Below are 13,164 nucleotides of genomic sequence, written 5' to 3'. Positions count from 1 at the left end.
GTTTTTCAGAAAACTGTCATGATATTTAGAAGACATTTTGCACCTGGTCTCAGGTCTTAATGGGTTATTAACCCATTTTGGGCGGGAACCCCTTTTGGTGTAAGCATTATGTTATGCTTTAGCTATTGAAAAATAGCAGATCTACAAGCGCTACGAGCTTGTAGGTCAGCTATTTTTGAAAAATCGAAGAACGACACATAGCTTTTTCAGAAAACTGTCAGGATGTAGAAGACATTTTTTAGAATCTGATCTCAGGTCAAAATGGGTTAATAGACTGACAGCGGGTGGTGCCAAGGCTGGGAGAATGGTGATGGATGATCATGGTGAGAATCAGCAGGTTTTGAAATGTAATGCACAGTTTTTTTGGACTCGAGAAAGAGAGAACTGCCACGGAAGAGAGGAGAGACTCGTCTCTCTCCCCTATAGGGTCCCCCAAGTCCCCCTAATAGGTCCGCCGCTAGTGATGTCTCTCTCGCTAATGGACTGGCACTGCTGAATATGTATTGGAACCTAAACCACGAGACTGGAATACAAACACGGGGCTAGGTACCTCTGTGTCTATATACCTCTTAATGAATCCCTTACATTATTCAACAGGGAGCCTAAGCCAGACGTCACAATCCATCTGATGTCGAGGCAGCTAAATTAACAGTTCTACTGCGTAACCCGTGTTCCCCCGCTATTTCATCCATGTGTCGGTGCTGCGTAACACGCTCGGCTAAACCCTTTATTTGTGTTTAATTCGCCGTTTTTTTTAAATAATTAAAAAGAAAGAGCGGATCTGGTTTGTCGCGGATCTGGTGACGAGGCCGTCGCGTTATGATGACGAAACCGGAAATTAAGCCATGCTCTGGGCTGCCAGGGCTTCTGGGAAAATGAGTTCAATGAAAGCGAACGGGGGGGGTTTGTTTGGACTACAACAAGCTGTGGAGGCTGTTTTCGTTTCGCATCGTAATGGCGGCATGTTTTTCTGTTCAACAACAAACCATGGGACTATTTTCCGCCGGATTTTCGTCGATCAAAGCTGCAAATACTTATGGTCCAAAGGTAATAGATCAATCCTGGCAGCCTAGATAGGATGGATAGATTCATCTAAGGCCCCGAAAGTGTTAATTCGTCGGCGTACGACATTGCCTTTGAAAGACAGTATTTTGTTTCTTCGCAGCGCGGCTGTGGAGAGTAGACCGGCGGAGGTCGGAACCCACCTGTGGAGGAGGGTAGGTAGGTGAATCTGTTGAGGCAGGTGAGGGTGAACCAGGTGGAGGAGAGCGAGGCGCCCGCCAGCATCAGCACCAGGATGAGCTTCAGCATGCCTCGGATGGAGTCGGCAAACCTGGGACAAGGAAGTGGAGGGAGAGGACCGTTTTAAACCCATTTAGGCCTGACGTCAACATTTGAAGAAAGTGTCTTCTAAATCCTGACAGTTTTCTGAATCAGTGGTGCTCAATATTTCATGTCAAGGACCCCAAAAACTATATGTAATATGCCTCCGCCCCCCATCTGGAAATATGTTGTTCCAGGGACCCCCCCCCCCCCCCCCCCCCCCGCCCCCCCAGAAGCAAAGATTTTAGTTAAAACGTTCGCTCTGAAAGAATATATTTAAAGATTTGTGCCACATTTTCACGATTTTTCAAAAATAGCAGAACTACAAGCTCATAGCGCGCCACTCGGTGCCGCGCTACGAGCTTGTAGATCTGCTATTTTTCAATAGCTAAAGTATAACATAATGCTTTAAAACACCAAAAGGGGTTCCCGCCCAAAATGGGTTAAACCCATTGAGACCAGTGTTGTTTTCGTCGACTAAAAACTAAGACGAAAAATGTTTGTCGACTACCTTTTTCCACTGACGAAAACTAAATGGAAACTAAATAAAAACTAAATATACTGACAATTTCGTCAACAAATAAAACACTAGACAAAAAATGTTAGGAAGGGACTAGTGGACAAGAGATCCAGTATAAGTCATTTTACAATTAGTTGCATGCTGAAAATAGCAGATCTACAAGCTCACAACGCGATCGGCTATTTTCAGCAAGTGAAAAAAACGTGAAAAAAAAGTGAAAAAAAATTGATACGACGGCATCAAGGCCCGCCAAAATACATTTTGACTAAACAAACTGTAGATTTAGCCGACTAAAATCGTATGATATTTAGTCGCCTAACACTAAGACATTCCAGGTGACTAAAATGTGACTAAAACTAAATAAAAACTATTCAAGAGACTATGATTAAAACTAAAATCAAAACTTGCTGCCAAAAACAACACTGATTGAGACCCAGAGACTGGATTCTACAAATGTTTCTATACCTATGTTTCTTAAAAGCAGTTTTAAAATGCATGTTATTTGCACTTTAATATTGGTTAAAAGCCAAGGTGACACAGATTAATTCCAGGTCTGAATGGATATAAAAAAAGCACCGAAGCAAAGTAGAGAGATATTATCTACAAACTAGTGAAACTACTCCATGACATAAGCAAAAACCATCCAACAACACACACACACACACAGCTCAACAACACCTCAGGGAACGAGGCAGACAAGACAGACAGCGGCGGCGCGTTAAGAGACGGTACGCCGAGCAAAGACAGCAGACCTGGAGAGGGTGCAGAGGAGGCATCCTTCACGGAGAGAGAGAGAGAGAGAGAGAGAGAGGGAGAGAGAGAGAGAGAGAGAGAGCAACCTAGCATCTGCCTCACGTTTGGCTCGGTGTCATAATCTATTAGCGGGGAGACGAGAGACGCGTACCATTTCAAGATGGATCGTTTTTCCGCTCCACCACTTGTCGTCAAGAGTGTGTGCCCGAGTTGAGAGAGAGAGAGAGAGCTCTTCGCCATCATGTGTGCGTGCGCGCCGTGCAGACAGACAGACACCACCGGCGTTTATTTAATTGGTCGCACCAGCAGAGCAGGTGGTGAACAGCAGAGATGGAGGCTCTCTGGTTCTTGTACTGTGTGTGTGTTGTTGTGTTTGTGGCCCTCACCGATCGTTACCTCTGCCTCTCTGTCCTCTGGGGTATGTATACCAGTCATATACAAGCCTGTGGTGAGGAAATAATTACTCTAATTATCTGCCTCAGCCCGTAAGGCTGAGAGATGTTTTCGACCCGGTTCTTGTGTGTGTGTGTGTGTGTGTGTGTGTGTGTGTGTGTGTGTGCGCGTGTGTGTGTGTGTGTGTGCGCGTGTGTGCGTGCTAGTCACTGGCACCAGCCCTGGGCCTTTAACTTATTGAAATCATAGGTTGTATCAAAATAATTCCCTGGATTCCTTGACGCAACTCCCCATAATATAGGCCATGCACAATTACGCCTATAACTACACTTTCTGGAATGTTGAAAAACATGTATCGTGATATGGTACTTCAGTACACTAACAGATATTACTCGGATAACAGAATAAAAAAAAAGATAGATAGATGAGCATTTCATATCCAGGAATTCACATTATAGACACCAAATTGCCACGGTTTAGGGCTAGCCTTATAGAGCGTCGCAGTCCCACTCCCTACCAGGGCCCAGGAAATTATTCTCATTTTCCTCATATACATTTCAAAAAGTATTTATTTAAAGACGTTTACGCCGCGGACAAAGCCAACTCGAGTCGTGACAAATCATGACAACAAACACATTTTTTTGGGCCGAACAAATAATTAGAAAGAAGAAAAAAACGGCAGGTTACAACACTTGTTTTGTTGTTTTTCTTCTTTGTAATTATTTATCCAAAATATTGTGTTTGTTGTCATGAGTTGTCACGACTCGAGTTGGCTTTGTCCGCGGCGTAACCGTCTTTAAATAAATACTTTTTAAAATGTCTATGGGAAAAATGCATTGGGAATCATTTCCTGGGCCTGGCGTCGTCATGAAAGAGGGCGGGACTGCGACGCTCTATTAGATGACATGATTGTAACCTGCACTTTCAAAGACCGTCAGTGAATATTTGACTCAATCACGCAACACACAGCTGTCTCCATGTATAGGAATACAGGAATCTCAGCTCCAATTAAGCATCAGGATTCCAACATACTGTTAACTGTGTGAGAAACTGTTGTAGCCCAAGGGGCCAAACTGCAACAGAATGTTTTGCAAAGCTTAGCTTTTGTATCTAGCTCCTATTAACCCATTTAGACCTGGGAACAATTCTACAAATGTCTTCTAAAGATACTTTTCTGAAAAACCCTATGTTTCTGTGGCAGTGGTTCTCAAACAGTTTCATGTCAAGGACCCCCAGAAATATATGTATTTGGCCGCCGACCCCCATCTGAAAATATGTTGTTCCAGCCTTCCAGGGACCTCCCCAGAAGCAAATATTTGAGTTAAAAACGTTCGCTCTGAAATAATATATGTTCAAAGATTTGCGCCACATTTTCACGATTTTTCAAAAATAGCAGATCTACAAGCTCGTAGCGCGCCACTCGGTGGCGCGCTATGAGCTTGTAGATCTGCTATTTTTCAATAGCTAAAGTATGACGTAAAGTAGAAATGTATCCGGGTCTTACAGGGTTAAAACACCAAAAGGGGGGTTCCCACCCAAAATGGGTTAAGAATAATGCATGGCTTAAGCTGGATTTCCTCCATCACTGATAAAGGGTTCTGTCGAGATAAAAAACCCGTAGCAAAAAAGTTTGTTTTTCAAGGGAAGGCTCTGGGGGCTGGACAGCAGGAGGGAGTTCAGGATGGAAGACAAAATGATCATTTACCCAGACAGACTAGTATGGTTTCACCGTCTCTCTCTCGCTGTCTCTCTCCCCCCAAAGCTACACCACCACTCAGATCATCCATGATCTCCCATCTGCCACATGGCTGGCAGGGATACATCTACAAGCCTTTCCAATCACCGCCGGGCACCGACCATGCCAAGAGAGAGAGATCTAAATCCTGGGGTCCGCAGCGAGCCAAGCCCCCATATCGCTCTGGACTGGAGGATCAGCGCTCACTCTCATATGATCGCTCCCAATCTAAACCTCAAGCCAAAAAAGCCATACTGTAAGTAGCTTTGTTTTCCTCGACTGCTCCAGAATCGCCTGATTGTCTGACTGCTGAATGGCAGGGTTGGCAGCAAATGTTATGATTTTAGTTTTAGTCTCTTGAATAGTTTTCATTTAGTTTCAGTCACATTGTAGTCACCTGGAATGTGTTAGTGTGAGTCTAGTTTTAGACATATAAGACTAAATCTATATTTGATTTAGTCGAACAAAATGTATTTTGGACACCAGATGGAAATCTTGGCTGTAAATGAGTTAAGGAGGACAGTAGACTCTTCTCACAATGGTTCCCTTGCCATGGTCCTTCAGTTATCGGGAAGAAAGTCAATTCTTTATGTCATGTTTTGAGCAGTGGTGGAAAAAGTACTCAATACTGCAATTTAGAACTACTTCGTTACAAGTAAAAGTACGGAATTGAAAATGTACTTGAGTAAAAGTACAAAAGTATCGGCATCAAAATGTACTTAAATTACTAAAAGTAAAAGTACTCATTGTGCAGAATGTGCCATTTCACAAGTTCAAAATGTGTAGAAAATCTATTGAAAATAGCCGATCGACAAGCTCACAATGCGTCACGACGCATTGTGAGCTTGTAAGGCTTCACTCAGACCTTTACTGCATTGCTGTATGCTTGTTGGATGAATGTTGTGTAGTGTCATGGCCGCCCCAATGCATTTCCAATGGAAGTCACATGGTTTGTAGTCCACATTTTGGACTACAACTCCGACTGCGCCCCTCCCCCTCATACAACACAAATGTTGTGTCAAACCATGTGACTCCCATTGGAAATGCATTGGGGCGAGCTGTGTCACACCCTTTGTATACAGCAAGCATACAGCAATCTGTTGTAAAGGTCTGAGTGAGGCCTACGTATAATCAGGCCTATAGTTCATTGAGTCCATGTGGATCAACAAGTGTTTAGTGCATTATATCCTGTAAAAAAGCCTCTCATCTCAACAATTTATTTACAATATCCGTTCTCTCTCTCTCGGGAGGTTGGAGCCTATTCCCCCAAAAAGCCATGATTCGATTGAGCCTAGTTTCTTCACTATTGCATAATCCATGTTTTGATTTGCAAAAACAGCAACCTTGTTGTGCTCAGCAGTCCGTATTTTGAGCAGACCTCGAGTTTAAATTTAAATCCGAATGTGTACTACACATTTCCATCCGTGTACACTCTGATTTAAATGAAACACTCAAGATGTTCCTGTGTACAGATCATCCCACAGGGACCTTTTCAGAATGTAGACAACATGGGTGGCACTGTACTGCGGTTTTGTGAGTTAACCCATTCTGGGCGGGAACCCCCTTTTGGTGTTTCCATAGCGCGGCACCGAGTGCCGCGCTACGAGCTTGTACGTCTGCTATTTTTTAAAAATGTGGCACAAATCTTTGAATATATATTCTTTCAGAGCGAACGTTTTTAACTCAAAACTTTGTTTCTGGAACAACATATTTTCAGATGGGGGTCGGCGGCCAATTACATATAATTACCGGGGTCCTTGACATGAAATATTGAGAATCACTGATATAGAACCACTCCTACACTCCTACAACTGGCTTTGTTAGTTTACGTGTCTGTCTGTCTGTCTGTTTGTCTGTCTGTCTGTCTGTTCGTACCAAAAAATGAGCATGGTTGCTATGGTCACCCAGTTCACACAGGTATGATTTCATTACGTCAGACATTACGTCAGACCACAGCTAATCAGTCTATATAAGACCTTACACCACTCAGTTCACACAGGTGTGATTTTTCAGAAAACTGTTAAGATTTAGAAGGCATTTGTAGACTCGTCCTCAGGTCTAAATGGGTTAAGCTCCACTGAAAGCAGGCATGAGAGGATCATCATAATTATGTTTTGTTTTATACCCTCCTCATCATATCTGAATAGTAAAGCCTCTCTGGCCATGAATACTGCATGTCTCCCGAGATATGATTCAAGGATTTATTATAACTAAACAATGTCAAACTGAAAAGAGGGGGCCCTTGTCACGAGGAAATGTCTGAATTAAAAGCCTATCATTTATGTTTCCCCTTAACTGGAACTCGAGATAGCGTCACTTAACTCATTCTGGGCGGGAACCCCATTATGTTATGCTTTAGCTATTGAAAAAATAGCAGATCTACAAGCTCATAGCGCGCCACCGAGTGGCGCGCTACGAGCTTGTAGGTCTGCTATTTTTGAAAAATCGAAGAACGACTGACATAGAAACATAGCTTTTTCAGAAAACTGTCAGGATGTAGAAGACATTTTTAGAATCTGATCTCAGGTCAAAATGGGTTAAATCATGTCACATAAAGAGTCCCATTTTTCTGTACTCCCTTTGCATGCCTACACAGCAGGGAATGATTCAACAATTATTCAAGTCTGACGTTATCAATTGGCCACGTCTCTGATTTTAGTGTGCGTCATTAAGACATTCTGGACGGGAACCCCCTTTTGGTGTTTTAAAGCATTATGTTATACTTTAGCTATCGAAAAATAGCAGATCTACAAGCTCATAGCGCGGCACCGAGTGCAGCGCTACGAGCTTGTAGGTCTGCTATTTTTGAAAAATCGTGAAAATGTGGCACAATTCTTTAAATATATATTCTTTCAGAGCGAACGTTCTTTGCTTCTGGGGGTCCCTGGAACAACATATTTTCAGATGGGGGTCGGTGGCCAATTACAGTACAAATATTTTTTGGGGGTCCTTGACATGAAAATGTTTGAGAACGACTGACATAGAAACATAGGGTTTTTCAAGAAAACTGTCATGATTTAGAAGACATTTTGTAGAATCGTCCTCAGGTCTAAATGGGTTAAGACATTTAGTGTGAAACATTTACAGAATTAACAAGCAGATGCAGATGGCTTGATGTTATTAGTCTGCAGTGACATGATGGAGAGCGCCATGCTTATTATTGGCCAAACAAATTAGGCTGCGATTGGGAATCCGTTTCTATGTGCTCGATCAAATCTCTCATTAACACATTTAGACCTAAACTTATGTTTCTATGTCAGTGGTTCTCAAACTTTTTCATGTCAAGGAGCCCCAGAATTATCTGTATTTGGCCGCCGACCCCCATCTGAAAATATGTTGTCCCAGGGACCCCCCAGAAGCAAAGATTTGAGTTAAAAATGTTCGCTCTGGAAGAATATATATTCAAAGATTTGCGCCACATTTTCACGATTTTTAAAAAATAGCAGAGCTACAAGCTCATAGTGCGGCACTCGGTGCCGCGCTATGAGCTTGTAGATCTGCTATTTTTCAATAGCTAAAGTATAACACAATGCTTAAAACACCAAAAGGGGTTCCCGCCCAAAATGGGTTAACTCAAAATTCGGACTGGAATGGTTCTTTATCTCTCCCATTTGGCCCTCCTGTACTACTGCCTCCTCCCCAACTCCACTCCAGTCCCGAAGCTAAATGACAGATAAATAGTGATGCGCATTTTGTTATTCTTATCACACTTTACTTTACTTTCTGTCCCCCAAAAAATACAGCAACTGTGGAGCAACAGTCGTCAGCCACAGACTCCAAGCTGTCTGTGCCTGGGCTTATACAATTAACCCATTTTGGGCGGGAACCCCTTTTGGTGTTAGCATTATGTTATGCTTTAGCTATTGAAAAATAGCAGATCTACAAGCTCATAGCGCGCCACCGAGTGGCGCGCTACGAGCTTGGAAAATGTGGCGCAAATCTTTGAATATATATTCTTTCACAGCAAACTCAAATCTTTGCTTCTGGGGGTCCCTGGAACAACATATTTTCAGATGGGGGTTGGCGGCCAAATACATATATTTTTGGGGGGGTTCTTGACATGAAAATGTTCGAAAGAACGACTGACATGGGTTTTTCAGAAAAACTGTCAAGGATTTAGAAGACATTTTGTAGAATCTTTTCTCAGGTCTTAATGGGTTAAACAGCCGCCGGATCGTTTGTCAAACACTTGGGCGCTACAGCGCGCCACACCTCGGAGCGCCCACCACTAATTGAACCCACCATGTCCCCAGCCTTCCATCCATCTGTGCCATGCAGGCTACAGAATATTACAGAGCAGTAAGTCTTTTTGTTTTGTTCCTGGCCAAGGGCAACTGTAGCACTACCCCCCCCCCCCCCCCCCTCCTCCCCCAAAAGAAAAAACGGTGCCTCACAGGGGTTCAACCCAACCCACTTAAACTATTTAGGGCTGAGGCTTCTAAATCCTAAATTTGGCCGCCCATCTAAAAATCATGTCGTTCCAGGGACAGAAGCAAAGATTTGAGTAAAAAAAAAACATTCGCTCTGAAAGTATATATATTCAAAGAATTGCACATTTTTTCAAAAATGGCAGATCTCCAAGCTCGTGAGTGCCACGCTATGAGCTTGTAGATCTGCTATTGTTCAACAGCTAAAGTATAACGTAATGCTTAAAACACCAAAAGGGGTACCGTTCCCCGCCCTGAATGGGTTAAAATATGCCACTGTTAACACCATGAAGACCATTAATGGAGGCCGTTTTCCGAGCTGCACTCGCCTTAGGGAGAGATGCTGGTGACGTAGTGGAATAACTCACTTCTACAGGTGGCAGAAAATATATATATATATCCCAATGTGTTGTGGTATAATATTATACCACAAATTGTATGTTAGAATAATTGTGACCGTAGGTCGCAGATTACTATGAGAACCTGCAAAACCGTGGCGTCACTCACGCCTCCATATATATGGCTGTCACTAGTCCATCACGCCTCGTCGTGACACGCTCCATATATGGCCGTCTACACTCAAGACACGATATATATGGTCAGGAACCCTGGCCATACCTGTTTTTCATTGTGCATTTTTTGGTCAATGAAAAAGTCGCATGATAACCAGTGTGGTTGCCGCGACGCAAGTCACACTTGCAAATGAACCACGTTGGTACAACACATGGATCTCCATATATGGAGCTGACTATCATCACCTGGATCTCCATATATGAAGATCAACGACACTGACCTCATCAAACCCTGAGGATAGCCAATAGCCATACATGGTTTGACATATACTAGATCTGCATATATATGGAGCCGGCCAGCAACTCTACATCTGACCTTCACTGATCACCAGATTAATAGTTTTAACTCCTGCTTCTCAACTGTGCCGTATTCTTTTCATTTAACTTGGCTGTAATTTTGCAGGGGCAGCTGCATACAGTATTCTGCATAGTGATTGTCCAACTATCTTCAACTGCAACTGGCTTTTCGACACAGTTTTATAAATCACTATCTCTTGTTAAAGATAATCTATTCTAACCCATTTAGACCTGAGGACGATTCTACAAATGTCTTCTAAATCTTGACATGCAGTTTTCTGAAAAACCCATATTTCTATGTCAGTCGTTCTCAAACATTTTCATGTCAAGGACCCCCAAGAATATATGTATTTGGCCGCCGACCCCCATCTGAAAATATGCTGTTCAAGGAACCCCTCAGAAGCAAAGATTTGAGTTAAAAACGTTCGCTCTGAAAGAATATCTATTCAAAGATTTGCGCCACATTTTCACGCTTTTCCAAAAATAGCAGACCAACAAGCTCGTAGCGCGGCACTCGGTGACGTGCTATGAGCTTGTAGATCTGCTATTTTTCAATAGCTAAAGCATAACATAATGCTATAAAACACCAAAAGGGGTTCCCGTCCAGAATGGGCTAAACCAACCAGTGACCACTGTCTGTCGATTCTGTCGTGGAATTCATCGCCTCTTCTCCTCGACAGCGGAGGGCTATTTCTGTAGTCATCTCTGAAACGTTGCTGTCTGTCACTCGTTCAGTTCATCATCGGGGGTAACAAAACAGCGTGACAGAAAAACCATGTGCAGATTCAAATGTCAAACAATCGATCGGGTCATTCGAGCCGACGTTCTATAGAGTGCTGCTTAGAGCAAAGCCTTGCGTCGTAGTATCAGTATGTCTAATTGGCTGATATGATGAACACAATCGATATTGCAAAGATGGTGTTTGGTGGGCACGTTATAAGCCATTCTGGGCGGGAACCCCTTTTGTTGTTTTAAGCGTTACGTTATGCTTTTAGCTGTTGAAAAATAGCAGATCTACAAGCTCATAGCGCGGCACCGAGTGCCGCGCTTTGAGCTTGTAGATCTGCTATTTTTGAAAAATCTTGAAAACGTGCCTGAAATCTTTGAATATATATTGCTACAGAGCGAGTTTTTTTTAACTCAAATCTTTGCTACTGGGAGGGTCCCTGGAACAACATAATTTCAGACGGGGGGGTCGGCGGCCAATGTCATATATATTCGAGGGTCCTTTACATGAATATGTTTGAGAACGACTGACATAGAAACATGGGGTTTTTCAGAAAACCGTTAGGATTTAGAAGACTTTTTTTTTTAAAATTTCGACGTCAGGTCTAAATGGGTTAATATAGAATACATACTGCGTACGATATCATATCGCCCATGCACTCCTGCCCCCAAATTCTCAATGTCAACTTCTTCAGGGGGGAGACGGGACAAAAACAGCTCCTCTACTTGGGTAACTCACAAAGAGTCCATTAGCCCATTCTGACCTGAGATCAGATTCTAAAAATGTCTTCTACATCCTGACAGTTTTCTGAAAAAGCTATGTTTCTATGTCAGTCGTTCTTCGATTTTTCAAAAATAGCAGACCTACAAGCTCGTAGCGCACCACTCGGTGGCGCGCTATGAGCTTGTAGATCTGCTATTTTTCAATAGCTAAAGCATAACATAATGCTAACACCAAAAGGGGTTCCCGCCCCAAAATGGGTTAGCTGGAGTTTGGCCTGGGGAAATCAGAGCTAATGATAACAGGGGGGGCCGGAACCGGAGAGCGGAAGGGCAGAGAAATGAATGAAGGGGACAGGACAGAGAGAGGAGGGTAAGGAAGGTAGGAAGGTAAGGAAATAGGCTTCCACAAGACCACCACCATGGGCAGTATGGCTACGCAGCAGCCAGTGGTGGAAAAAGTACTCCATTGTTTTACTTAAGTAAAAGTATACCAATATTGCAATTTAGAACTATTTCGTTACGAGTAAAAAGTACGGAATTGAAAATGTACTCGAGTGAAAGTACAAAAGTATCGGCATCAAAATTTAAAAGTAAAAGTACTCATTGTGCAGAATGTGCCATTTCACAAGTTCAAAATGTGTACAAAATCTATTGAAAATAGCAGATCTACAAGCTCACAATGCGTCGCAACGTAAATGTATAGGGTTAATGTATGTTTTCTAATCAAAATTTAAATCTCCAAAGTAAACTAAAGTTTTCAAATAATCGTACTGAAGTAAAAGTAAAAATTGTGTATTTGAGATGTAGTGGAGTAGAAGTAGAGTACAAATACCTCAAAATTGTACTTAAGTACAGTACTTAAGTAAAAGTACTTAGTTACTTTCCACCACTGGCAGCAGTACAGCCAGCTACTTCCCTCCAGCAGGCAATCAGGTTTTTGACAACGACAAGACCAGGAGCATTAAGCCCCAGGAAAAGTGAATGCCTGATTTGCACTTAGTTGCGTTCGTGTACCAGTGTCGTGCACAGACATTATGATAATCTACAAGCTCTCAACACGTTGCAGTGTGAGGTGTTGTTGATGTCTAATATAATTCCACCAGGCTGACACGATAGGCCTACATCTGCCTACAACGCGACAACGGACACAAACACACACGCACGCACGCACAGATACGCACAGATTGCACCCCTCACACATCTAATATTTAAACACAACACACGCATATTAACCCATTTAGACCTGAGGACGATTCCACAAATGCCTTCTAAATCCTGACCTTCTAAAAACCTATGTTTCTATGTCAGTCGTTCTCAAACATTTTCATGTCAAGGACCCCCAAATATATGAAATTGACCGCCGACCCCCCCCCATCTGAAAATATGTTGTTCCAGGGACCTCCCAGGAGCAAAGATTTGAGTTAAAAACGTTCACTCTGAAAGAATATATTCAAAGATTTGCACTACATTTTCATGATTTTTCAAAAATAGCAGACCTACAAGCTCGTAGCGCGCCACTCGGTGGCACGCTATGAGCTTGTAGATCTGCTATTTTCCAATAGCTAAAGCACAACATAATGCTTAAAACACCAAAAGACTGCACATACTGTACAAACACAAGGTACAAGTAAATAGATACTGTAACACGGGCCGGAGTAGTCTAATATTTTAGAACGTACTATACTATTTTTCCTT

The 13,164-nt window shown here is 42.7% G+C and overlaps 1 protein-coding gene across 1 annotated transcript in view; it reads right to left on the bottom strand.

Moving 5' to 3' along the window:
• slc49a4 (solute carrier family 49 member 4) overlaps window positions 1-13,164 on the bottom strand; it is an 88,902-nt gene that overhangs the window by 30,423 nt on the left and 45,315 nt on the right. The window contains exons 6-7 of the mRNA XM_079518684.1: window positions 2,699-2,718; window positions 1,206-1,333 (exon numbers count right to left, since the gene is read on the bottom strand). Coding sequence (XP_079374810.1) covers window positions 1,206-1,333; window positions 2,699-2,718 — 148 coding nt within the window. The remainder of the gene's footprint in view (window positions 1-1,205; window positions 1,334-2,698; window positions 2,719-13,164) is intronic.

This window comes from Electrona antarctica (assembly GCF_951216825.1).
Source record: "Electrona antarctica genome assembly, chromosome: 13".
In the NCBI taxonomy this organism is placed as follows: domain Eukaryota; kingdom Metazoa; phylum Chordata; class Actinopteri; order Myctophiformes; family Myctophidae; genus Electrona; species Electrona antarctica.
The sequence above is the reverse complement of the archived record's forward strand: the minus strand, read 5'-3'. Positions and strand labels throughout refer to the sequence as shown.